The sequence below is a fragment of the Formica exsecta genome, unplaced genomic scaffold (assembly GCF_003651465.1).
Source record: "Formica exsecta isolate Colony F162 unplaced genomic scaffold, ASM365146v1 scaffold359, whole genome shotgun sequence".
NCBI classification, from domain to species: Eukaryota; Metazoa; Arthropoda; class Insecta; order Hymenoptera; family Formicidae; genus Formica; species Formica exsecta.
In genome coordinates, this window is record NW_021850836.1 from 168,892 (window position 1) to 180,030 (window position 11,139).

General features: G+C 30.5%; 4 protein-coding genes and 1 long non-coding RNA gene across 11 annotated transcripts in view; 3 read left to right on the forward strand and 2 right to left on the reverse strand.

Annotated features, from left to right (window-relative positions):
* Nucleotides 1-106: 106 nt before the first annotated feature.
* On the forward strand, nt 107-2,530 carry LOC115238766. Its single transcript, XR_003884542.1, has 3 exons — nt 107-232; nt 1,755-1,945; nt 2,102-2,530. It is a non-coding gene; the product is annotated as an uncharacterized LOC115238766 (long non-coding RNA).
* LOC115238759 (pre-mRNA-splicing factor ATP-dependent RNA helicase DHX16) lies at nt 129-5,284 on the reverse strand. 3 transcript variants are annotated; one of them, XR_003884540.1, is made up of 15 exons: nt 4,970-5,105; nt 4,361-4,529; nt 4,042-4,280; nt 3,748-3,953; nt 3,558-3,665; nt 3,290-3,477; nt 2,737-3,041; nt 2,520-2,677; nt 2,286-2,441; nt 2,072-2,189; nt 1,526-1,961; nt 1,347-1,452; nt 1,075-1,251; nt 732-975; nt 129-240 (listed from the first exon to the last, which is right to left on the reverse strand). XR_003884540.1 is itself a non-coding variant. In XM_029812810.1 (14 exons), exons 1-14 carry the CDS (start codon nt 5,103-5,105, stop codon nt 844-846), a joined length of 2,634 nt encoding a protein of 877 aa, XP_029668670.1. In that variant the 5' UTR covers nt 5,106-5,284; the 3' UTR covers nt 651-843. The 3 variants fall into 3 exon arrangements, 1 of the variants encoding a protein (XP_029668670.1); XR_003884539.1 differs by having other exon boundaries at nt 143-278; XM_029812810.1 differs by lacking the exon at nt 129-240 and having other exon boundaries at nt 651-975; nt 4,970-5,284.
* Nucleotides 5,285-5,503: 219 nt separating this feature from the next.
* On the forward strand, nt 5,504-7,566 carry LOC115238763 (josephin-2). The gene is made up of 4 exons (XM_029812823.1): nt 5,504-5,992; nt 6,194-6,408; nt 6,486-6,666; nt 6,762-7,566. Exons 1-4 carry the CDS (start codon nt 5,939-5,941, stop codon nt 7,014-7,016), a joined length of 705 nt encoding a protein of 234 aa, XP_029668683.1. The 5' UTR covers nt 5,504-5,938; the 3' UTR covers nt 7,017-7,566.
* Nucleotides 7,567-7,619: 53 nt separating this feature from the next.
* Nucleotides 7,620-11,139, reverse strand: part of LOC115238760 (probable cytosolic Fe-S cluster assembly factor CPIJ010948) — a 5,493-nt gene continuing 1,973 nt past the window's right edge. Inside the window, exons 1-8 of one of the 5 annotated variants that reach the window (XM_029812812.1) lie at nt 10,515-10,633; nt 9,914-10,030; nt 9,741-9,830; nt 9,502-9,654; nt 9,022-9,292; nt 8,700-8,948; nt 8,262-8,639; nt 7,620-8,173 (exon numbers count right to left, since the gene is read on the reverse strand). In XM_029812812.1, the coding sequence (XP_029668672.1) occupies nt 7,932-8,173; nt 8,262-8,639; nt 8,700-8,948; nt 9,022-9,292; nt 9,502-9,654; nt 9,741-9,830; nt 9,914-9,979 (1,449 nt within the window). In that variant the 5' untranslated portion in view covers nt 9,980-10,030; nt 10,515-10,633 and the 3' untranslated portion in view covers nt 7,620-7,931. Of the gene's footprint in view, nt 8,174-8,261; nt 8,640-8,699; nt 8,949-9,021; nt 9,293-9,501; nt 9,655-9,740; nt 9,831-9,913; nt 10,031-10,284; nt 10,304-10,376; nt 10,634-11,139 lie in introns of those variants that run through there. The other 4 variants (XM_029812815.1, XM_029812811.1, XM_029812814.1 and 1 more) reach the window with 4 other exon arrangements.
* Nucleotides 10,614-11,139, forward strand: part of LOC115238765 (dynein light chain 4, axonemal-like) — a 4,069-nt gene continuing 3,543 nt past the window's right edge. The window contains exon 1 of the mRNA XM_029812826.1: nt 10,614-10,677. Within this exon, the coding sequence (XP_029668686.1) occupies nt 10,618-10,677 (60 nt within the window). The 5' untranslated portion in view covers nt 10,614-10,617. The remainder of the gene's footprint in view (nt 10,678-11,139) is intronic.

Genomic DNA, 11,139 nt, shown 5'->3' on the forward strand with positions numbered 1-11,139 from the left:
TTCACTACCAGTACTGAAAATCTATAGTGCGCATATATAAATAGATTTTCAGCACTGGCAGTGAATATCGGAATGTAGCCTATATAGTAAGAGAATAGTGTAAGAGAAATTTTTTTTTTTATTTTATAGAAAAAGATTTTCTCTCTAAAATGAAACCTAACTCAAATTGTAGTACTGTATCCTTAATGGAATATAAATCCAAGAAAGAAGGAAAAAATAACTCCAGAATAGAGTAAGAATCTGCAATATTTTAGAGTTCGTTAATATTTCGACTTGTCCTATAAAAAAAGAAAAATAATATATTAATCTGCATAATTACATTAATATTAATTCAATCGTTAAAAAATTTTTAGTGGGCACGTTTGTTGCAAATTGTGAATAGAAAGCGCGTACATATTATGATTTACTAATATATAAATAATATAAATTAATATATAATCCAACTGCCTGTATATCTCATGAAATCGTCGATATCAAATATATATTTATCAAAATTTTTTCGAGCTCTTTACGTTTATAAATGCTACTTTTGATTGATTTTTATTGGTCAAAAAGTGCTTACTAATTTTTGCTGTCTTTAATAGATTACAATAAAATTAACTATTTGATTTATGTAAAAACGTTAATGTTAGGCTTTTCAGAGATGTGTGTTTCTATCACAGCTTTCTTCATATATTTTAATTCTCATATAAAAAGTTTTACAAAGTATGTGTGTGTGAAACAAAACCAACCTTGTTGCAGAATAAACACTTGACAATTGAATCCAATACATGATGGTATTGCTTTTTATGTGTACAAAATGTAATTTAATATCACAGTTGAGGTAATAGTACGGAATTATACTTAATTTGTACCATCTGGTCGTGCCCTGCCCGTAACTTTAGGCATCTTCTTGTTCGTTGAATCTTCTATCTCTTTAGGCTTATAATAATGAGGCGCCACTTCCAATAGCCATTTGCTTTCAATTTCTGTCACCTATTTAACATATATATTTTTTAATATTAACAACATAACTACTTCTAAATTTATAAACAGATTTGAATTTAGATAAGCTAGTTATATTTTTACATATACCTGACGCATAAATTCCTTGGTAGTAAAGACAAGTTCATGATAAAGAAGCCAGCGTGGAAGCTCCTGGAATAAAGAGCTGTTTGGATGTATTGCGACTGTTTGATTATGCTTTGCAGTCTTATAATGACCTCCCTTTGATAACCGTGCCACATGGTAAAAATAACCAGCTGTAATAGCCTAAGCAAAAATATTTCTATTATATTTTGCAAAACAAAATAATATCAATTTGTTATAATATATACACACACATATATATATATATATATACATACTTTTCTAATATTAATTGTTTCTGTGATTCCTGAGACTAATTCCATCTCTACACGTTGCATTAAAGCCACCAGCTGTTCTCTAACGTCTCTTGCTCGTTTCATAGATCTAGAAAACAAATCATAAAATTATTTTATGATACTTTATTAATATCATTGCTACTAATCATCAATTAACATACCTGTGTTGTATGAAATTTTCGTAACACCAATGTGTACTGAAATCACTCTGTGCCCATTGATTATACACATTGAGAAGTGTTAAATGATCACCGCCGAGTACATAAAAATTTTTGCGCGCAGCATCTGCGTGTATAATTTTGTCCTTTGGCCTATAAAAAATAGCACCATTTACCGAGAGCATGGCTGCAATAGTCGCTATCTCTTCTGAGCAACGGTATTTTTCACTAGCTAATAGCATCTTTGCCATCATTGGGTCCAGCGGAAACTCAGCCATTCTACGTCCGAGTTTTGTTAGTTCTCCGCGATGATTGAGCGCCCCCAACGCATAGAGTTGCTCCAATGCCAAGATCAATGTTTCAGGTGGCGGGGGATCCAAGAAATCAAAATGCATCAGATCATCGATCCCGAGAGCTTTCAGAGTGAGTACTGCATTACCTAATACAAACATAAATAAAATATTTTGACCAATTAAATTTAAAGAATATGAAAATATGACATTTTTATAAGTCAATAATGTAACATTGTATATTCTTGTTAATTCTTACCGAGATTAATTCTTTGAATTTCGGGCACAGTGCTTTCTTCAAGTTCATGTTGGTAGGCCCAAGCTGTGTAGAGGCGGAAGCACTTGCCAGGCGCTACTCTACCAGCACGTCCCGCTCTCTAAAATTTTATTTTCCGTTCTCATTGAAATTTCATGTATATAATTGAAAAAAGAAGAAAAAAACCGTTGTAAACTTTTTTCAAGAGAAATATTACCTGACTCGCAGACGCTTTACTGATCGGAACGATTATTAAGCTCTCCATACCGGTGCGTGGATTGAAATTGTTTTGCTTTGCATAGCCAGGATCTATCACATACACTATGTTGTCTATGGTCAACGAAGTTTCTGCTATATTAGTTGCTAACACCACCTTAAAAATAAAAGTTAAAATTTTATATGTATATAATTAAAAAAAATATTGTATAGTTTCTCAAGAAAAATATATTACCTTTCTCGCACCAGGTGGAGTTGGTTGAAATATCTTGATTTGCATGTCGCTTGGTAAATTTGCATAGACAGGTAAAATTAGTAGTTCTGCCAACTTGCTACCCAGTCTTCTCATTCTTTCCTGTAATATTTCCTGGCACGTCTCGATTTCCTCTTGTCCTATGTACAAAAATATATTTTTTACTATTTCACAACATTTTAGACATGCTGATGCTTACCAGTTAAAAACACCAATATATCACCCGGTGGTTGTGTGGTGTGAATTTGAAGAATGGAAACTACACACGCCTCAATATAATCTGATTCTGGTGCCTTTGTATAGTAAATATCGACGGGAAAACGGCGTCCTGGTATTCTGAATATAGGTGCATCATCGAAAAATTCACTAAACTTTGTAACATCCAATGTAGCCGATGATATTAACAGTTTTAAATCGGGACGAAATCTCGCAATGTCTTTCACTAATCCAAATAATATATCGGTATGTAAAGTCCGTTCGTGTGCTTCATCAATTATCATTACGCTAAAAATGCAAAAAAATAATTATCATAATAATTTATCAATATATTAAGAAAGCGTTTCAAAGCGTTTCTGAGTAATATTGATTCAATTCTAATTTGTTAAAAATTATTCACAATTAATTTTCATTTTTCTTATTTACTCTTATCTTCTCTTTTTTCTTTTCTTTTGTTTTTTTCATTTAACTTTATTATGTTTTTGTCTTAATAATTCTTATTTTCGATTCTATTAATAATGTTCATAAATATATACCTATACGATGCTAGATCAGGTTCACTGAGGAACTCGCGGTGTAATGTACCATCAGTCATATACTTGATACAGGTGCGATGCGACGTACAATCTTCGAAACGAATAGCATAGCCAACTTCATTGCCCAGTTTAACAGCCATTTCGTGGGCTACTCTTGCAGCCACTGACATCGCTGCTACGCGCCGTGGCTAAGATAAAAGAAGTGATACGTTAAAAGAAAATAATATACAAATAATCTCACTTGTTTTTAATGCTTAACAATATATACCTGTGTGCATCCAATAATTTTACCATCCTCTGCAAATCCAGATTCGTACAAATACTGTGGAATCTGTGTGGTTTTCCCTGATCCTGTTTCACCTTCTATTATCAAAACCTGATATTCAAAAACGTAACGCCTCTTGTATTCTATAATATTGTTTATTACCTGCAATGCGTTCTGATATCTACTTATTTACCTGATGATCCTTGATAGCTTGTATCAAATCCTTTCTAAAAGGATAAATGGGTAGACTCTTCTTTGTTTCTTGTATCGTTTGTAAGCTTTTAACATGTGCAGGTGGACTTTCCTCGCGTTTTTTCTCCCTATCATGCCCTGGCATATGTAACACTTGAACAAATTCTATCATATCATCCTCCATGAGGAGACTATATTCTTGTTGAGCTACAAAACAGAATTATAAGATTATTTAAGTTAAAAGAAAATAATACACAAATAATCTCACTTGTTTTTAATGCTTAACAATATATACCTTTTCTATCTTTAGCACCAAAACGAAAAACAGCTGATGATATCTGGTCCGATTCCCATTTGCTTTGTTCCGACTGTGGTGGCTCTTTGTCAATATCAGGTTCTGGTTCCATTTTACCTTTCTCAAGAGGCATATGATAACGCTGGATACGCTCAAGCTCCCTTGCCTTTTCATGTTCTTTTGCCAAATACAATAATTGCTTTTTTCGAGCTCTTTCGTGCTTTTCCCTTTCTGTTAAACTATTAAACAAGTACATTATTAGATAACTATGTTTTTTAAGTTAATTATATGAAAAAGTTATATCTCAGTATAAAATTACATTTCTTCGTCAAATAAATATTCATCATCAAGAATGTCAGCCTCTAATTCTGCAACTTTGTCCTCTTTACGTTTTTCCAAATATTTTCTACGAGACTCAACTCTCAATTTTGGTACCAGCTTCTCTTTTGCATCAATCTCCATAATTTTGAGCCTCTTAGCTGCTTCAGCTACAAGAACAGAAAACATAAATTTCAAAATGAAGAATTTAGGAAAATTTTTCATTGTAATATAATATTAATTAATATATAATGTTGTAATGAGTATAATATCAACCGTATTCTCTCTCTCTCTCTCTCTCTCTCTCAAATATAGTTGTATTAGTTATGATTGAAGGCGAAGACATGAGGGTAAATATTTAGAATGACAAACTCTACTTAAATTCTGATAAAAATATACTCAATCGATGCCTTTTTGCATAAAAACAAAGATTTGAAAAGTAAAAGTCATCGCTCAATAGTGTAAGAAGAATTATTAAGCATTAAAGATGCCACTTCTGAAGGTTTGGAAAGCTGCATACTGCATCAATTAAGTGTATTTTTATCAAAATATAAGTAGAGCGGGTTACTCTAAACATATACCAAAATGAAATATTCTCTTTGTAACTTACCGGCTCCAGAACCACTAGGCATGGCAATTTTGCGTGTTTTGCTTTCATCTTTGGCTTTAAGACGGTTAGCAAAGCTATCTCGTTCTTTAATATCTTTCTTGCGAAGCTCCTCTTCGTCAGAATGCACAGACTCCATCCTGGCGATCAGTTATCAGTTTCGGTAATAAAACTCAGGAAACATTCACGCTCATCGAACGGCTTACAACTCACGAGATTCTATGCGTTCTGCGAGTAACTATTAGTTTTCTTTTTACGCTGTTCTTCAAGTTATCGACACCGAGAGAGACTCTTTCATAAGAGTCGCATCATAACAGACAATTCCCCATTTTTTATCAAAATTCTACGAAAGAGAAGAAAATATATAAAACATTTAATTGACCAATCACGAAAAAGAAATCTTCGTCCTGATTGGTAAATAAAAAAAACTAGGGCGAATAAAAAATGGCAGAACCAATCACAAATTGCCGTCAAGGCGTTCTCATTAGAAGGTATTTATTATGACGCCATATTTGGTCGCCTCCATGTACTATATACGAGTAGCTTAATCAGTAAGATGTTAAAAAGTCGACTCTCTTGTGGGTTTCTATTCAGAATATTTTCGCACTTTTCTGTCGAGCTCTTTCATGACTAGAGACTATGGACCAATATCAAGAGACAGATAGATAAAGAGAGATTCTGCACACATCTATGCTCTGGTATCATATCAGTCAAGATTTTTAATACAAAATTCATTGTGTTACTGTTCTCTCACAATTATTATATGCGCTTTTCCGAATCCGAATGATATTTATCATGTTTTTGCACACATGAAATCGTTGATCATATTAACAGAGTGATCGTGAGTTATTAAGATTCCAGCCAAACAACTCGCCGATGTCATTTATTGGTTATTAAATTTTTCGAAAAGTTTCTACGCAAAAAAAAATATCAACACACATTACAGAGGACGGAAAAAATTATGTAGTAACAATGGTTGTAAGCACAGCGACTGATATGACTGGATCCATATACCATGAGCGACAAGTAAGTTTTGATAATGTCATTGTATATTTTTTTATAGATTATATTGTTATATATTTATGTTGCATAAAAGATATAATACAACAAAAAGCACAGAATGTTAATAGAGATAATGAAATAAATGTTTCATTTTTTAAATTGATTTGTATATATATATACTTTACATACGTATTAATTTCAATGAGATTACAAATTAAATTATAGGTGAAGGAGCTATGTGCATTACACGCACTAAATAATTTGTTTCAAGAGCGTGGCTTTAGTAAACAGGAATTGGATCAAATTTGTTACAGTTTAAGTCCTGATGTATGGATTAATCCTCATAAGTCATTACTAGGACTTGGCAACTATGATATTAATGTTATTATGGCTGCTCTTCAAAGAAGAGGACGCGAAGCTGTATGGTTTGACAAACGTAGGTCTGTATTTTTGTATTAGGAAATATGGTTATATATATTATTATAATTATGAACATTCAAGAATTTTTATTTTATAGGGACCCTAAATGTTTGTGTTTAGATAACATTGAAGGTTTTATACTTAATGTTCCAACTGAATATAAATTAGGTTTTGTGTTACTTCCTTTGAAACGACGTCATTGGATTGCTCTAAAAAAGATTCATGGTGCCTTTTATAATCTTGATTCAAAATTGGACTCACCACAATTAATAGGAAAGGTCAATAAAAAATAATTAATTTTATCAAGACAAATATATTTTTGTATTGTATAATATTAACTATATATATATATATATTCTTTTTTATTTTTCAGGACAACGATTTACTCATATATCTAAAGGACCAGATAGATAGCAAGGAAAAGGAACTATTCCTTGTTGTTTCTACAGAAATTGATAGCAATCAAGGATGGTTAATAGACACATGTGAAAACAAAGATGACAATAACATGGATCATGATTCCATTAGATATATCGAGGATGGATATCCAGATTTAGATTTGAAAAAGTCAGAGTCCAAAGAGATGAATGAAAATGAAGAATTTCTAGATAATAAAAATTCTAGATAATTGGAGCCATTATGCTCCACTTAAATGTTTATTTATTCATTGTTACAATCTTAAGTAAAAAGGTGGCTAGTTGTTGCAAAGACTCAGAATTATGAAAAAAAAGAGAAAGAAAAATGAAGCAAATAAGGAAAATTATGTCTAATGAGTGTTTTACTGAAAGTGTTTCACAGTAATATTTCCATTCCACATAATATAAATACAATTTTTTTTTATTTATTTATTTTTCTTAAGAAAGTCATTTATGCGAATGTATCACATTGTGTATATCACATGATATATTTCATGTACAATTTACATAACACATTTTATGTGAAACAATGCAATTTAAAAAATAACATGTAAGATATGTAGCGTTTAGTATTTATTAAAAATGAAAAATGTTGCTTTATTAAAAGGTAATATGTATAAGAGAATAATTCATATTTAAACGACAGCTATTCACATGAATTGTGAGAAGGTATTTATATGTATACGTATCGTGATATTATTTATTGTGATAATCATATCTGTTATTTTATTGCTTGTGTAAATAAATACTTATAATATAAAATTATTATGATAGATTTTAGGCACAATCATACAACTCTTGCACAATGGATAGTCTTGTAATTTGTTTTATTAATATGATTTATTATATATATAAGTAGAATTTATTGTTTATATTTTTATAAGAGCATAAAATTTATTTTTATTGTGAATATGGATATATGTTGGTATATTTAAACGAAGATGATTTTAAATGATTAAATGATTATGATTTTAAAAGCAGATAATAATTGATTAGCGATAATTAATTTACTTTTGTTATTGTACAGTCGCGAAAATAAGTCAATCTTAGCTAATGTAAACTAATTATACAAAATACATATACATATTATACAAAACGTAGTCGCATATGATACTATTGTTACTATGTTACCATTTTATTGCAAGCGCTGTATTCATCTTTTCTATTTCATGATACTGCGTACTAAAATTTGCGCTAACTTTGTCTGTATGTTCTCCTCCCAGCCAAGTTTTATACAAATTCTGCACTACTTTGTTTTTGTCGGGTTTGCTTAACGGAAGTTTATGATAAGCATTTTCTAATATCGATGCAAGTTCTCGGGGTTGGACATTTCCTTCAGGTCTTATTTGTGCTCCACCATTTAAGCAACCTAACAATAATAATGACATTAACATATTTAACAAAATTATTTAGCACACACAACTTTAACGAATTGTTTTAAATAAAGCGATAGTTACCACATGGGCATGCCATAATTTCCACATAGTCGTAAATACATTTGCCTCTTTTCATCTTCTGAACTATGTTTTGTATATTCCTGAATCCATTAATAATAGCAAACTTTAATAACACCTGATCATTCCTCTTCAGCTCTGCTTCTTGGTAATCGGGATTTCTAAGATTTTTAAAATCTACCACGACATCCTCCTCATCAAAAAGATTCTTCGCTGCATAACGAAAAATAAAATCCGCGTAACCACCTGATCCCGATCCGCTGTGACCCCATAATTTGTTTTCGATTTCTTTGTTATAAGAACCAAATGGTTGTTTGATTTCACCTTCGTGTATTTCGTTCAATACTAAACCGTCTTCACTAAGCATTTGTTCCAGTTCAACTGAAAAATAATGTAAACTATATATATATATAATGTATATTGATATTGATATGTACATACTTGATGTTATGACGCAATCTACGTCTCTTGTATTTTTTTGCTGATTATAAAAGTCTTCTCTGGAAGCTTCCAATTTTTTGTCATAACAAGGCATTACAGTTACATGGTATATTCGTTCTGGTGAAAGACCCATATTTTCGGCTAAGTGGTATTTTACTAAAGATCCCATGATTTGTTGAGGTGATTTTGTGACACTTATATATGGCAATATAAAATTTCCATGAGTTTTCTCTGCATAACATACCCAGCCTGTCACAGAAAATAAAATTTTACAAGTTTCAAGAATGACCAACATGTATTTTCATTAAAGCATTTGTTTCACCTGGACAAGAAGAGGATAGCATTGGTAATTGATTTCTTATGCCCTCCTTATTAGCTTTATAACGCTCGACGAATTCTTTTGCAGCTTCTAATAAAACAAAATCATCAGCCACAGTCATATCTAATACTGCATCGGCTCCCAATTTATAGAAGAAACCTGCCAATTTACAGAGTGTTTGCTCAGGTGTAAGTTCGTAACGCTGGGCCAATGACAATACAGGTTGTACTGATAGGCTCACTACTATATATTTAAGATCTGTACTTCCTATATTCTGTATAAATACAAAAGATATCATGATTAAAAAATACAATAAATAAAATATATAGCCTATAATGTTATGTTATATATCTTACTATTAAAGACAAAATTGTAAATATTCTTAAGGTTTCATAATAATAAATTATATTTATATTTTTTAAAAAAACTTATCTTTAATCCTGATTTTACATTTACATATTATGATACATATTTGTTACTCACTTGTTGAGTTATTTTCTCCTGAAATACTCTGAGCAGTTCTTCTCGACTTTGTTGAGTAACTAACACACTCTCAGCAGATGTAATGCAACCACTGCATGCTAAACAATCTGCGAGTGTGATCTCCACTTTTTGCAATTTTTCAGGCTGTCTAATCTATATAATAAAGGATATTTTAATAAAAAAATTTTATGTTATTAATTTTTTTTCAGTATAAATAAATGAATGTTAAGAACATTTACTTCATTATGCACCAAATTGTCAGATTGTATTTTTATTTTTGCACCTGTTTTGCTTTTGTTTGATTGCATTTCTATAGGTTTAATGCATTCCTGTAACAATGAAACATAACTTAAATCAGAGCATAATGTGATCATGAATAACCCAAAGAATGACATCAAGTATTAATATATACCTGTGATGGAGTGATAAAGTCATCCAGATTTGTAATCTGCAATGCTCCACTAAATCGTGATGCCATTTTTGTCCAAATTTGACTTCTTGTATAATTTGACTCTTACACAAATATTTTCTGTAAACACAATTTATATATAAAAAAACTGATGTTATAAAAAATTACTTTTTCTTTATATATAAAAAAAAAAAAATTTAAGAAAGATAGGCTCAGAAGTTATTAATATTCTCTATCTATAATAAATTTTATTTTCTGTAAGGTCATTCAACAACATTAAACATAAAACGCATCAAAAAATTCTCAGTATTATAATAAATATTTTAATGTGTCATAATATGCGTGTCATTATAATCAAAGATACTGTATATAACCTTTTCATTACTTTCGAGGCACATATATAACTCATTAAAACATTTTTGCAATTCTATAAGTGAACACTTTCTGTATTACAATTCATACATACACTAAAGCTAAAAATAATGGTCAAAATTTTCATATAGCGAAAAAGGTAAGGAATATTTTCATCAAATTTTAATATGAAGTTTTCTCTTTACTTATAATCAACACAATCTGTTCTCCCATATCATATGATATGACTCACTGACTTGCGCCTGAGATATCGCAACCATTCCATTGTGCGGAGTACTCGTATAAGCATCATCAAGGGTGCGATTCGCTTTATATAAATATAAAATAACAATATAATGACTGAAGTTAGAAAGGATGATGTTGTAAAAATTCTTCACACCTATCCGCTTTGTAGAGTGAGTGAAATGCGTTTTCGCGCCTAATTTATTGTATAACAAATTTTGCTGAAAAAGTAGATGCGGACATGACAGTTGATCAATAAGGGAGAGAAGCACATGACATACGTTTTACTACATATACATATATATATATGTATTTGTTCAATCGATTTTTCAAACTTAAAATCGAGATTATACGCATTTTTATCGGCTTTTAAATAAATGTCAATTAATATCTCAAATTTGACTTAGCATAACATATATGCAGGCCATTTTAAAAATTACATACAAAGCATTTATAAATATTTAAAGAATCATTTTTATCCCCCTTTAAATTTAAGTTTCATCTTCCTTTAAATTTTTTTAAAGACTTATCTTATTGTATAAAATTATATATATAATTTTGAGAAAAATTATAAATATGCTCTTATTGTATGAATTATATTATAGCCAATTGAAATAAATATATTTATATATAAA

Excerpts from the sequence above, each read along its gene's own strand:
- LOC115238763 (XM_029812823.1), top strand. The coding sequence starts at position 5,939 with ATGGTTGTAAGCACAGCGACTGATATGACTGGATCCATATACCATGAG. Across the intron at positions 6,409-6,485 it reads GTATGGTTTGACAAACGTAG|GGACCCTAAATGTTTGTGTT; the intron begins GTCTGTATTTTT and ends TTTATTTTATAG. Across the intron at positions 6,667-6,761 it reads CACCACAATTAATAGGAAAG|GACAACGATTTACTCATATA; the intron begins GTCAATAAAAAA and ends TTTATTTTTCAG.
- LOC115238759 (XM_029812810.1), bottom strand. The coding sequence starts at position 5,105 with ATGGAGTCTGTGCATTCTGACGAAGAGGAGCTTCGCAAGAAAGATATT. Across the intron at positions 1,962-2,071 it reads AATTCAAAGAATTAATCTCG|GTAATGCAGTACTCACTCTG; the intron begins GTAAGAATTAAC and ends TGTTTGTATTAG. Across the intron at positions 976-1,074 it reads CCAAGGAATTTATGCGTCAG|GTGACAGAAATTGAAAGCAA; the intron begins GTATATGTAAAA and ends TATGTTAAATAG.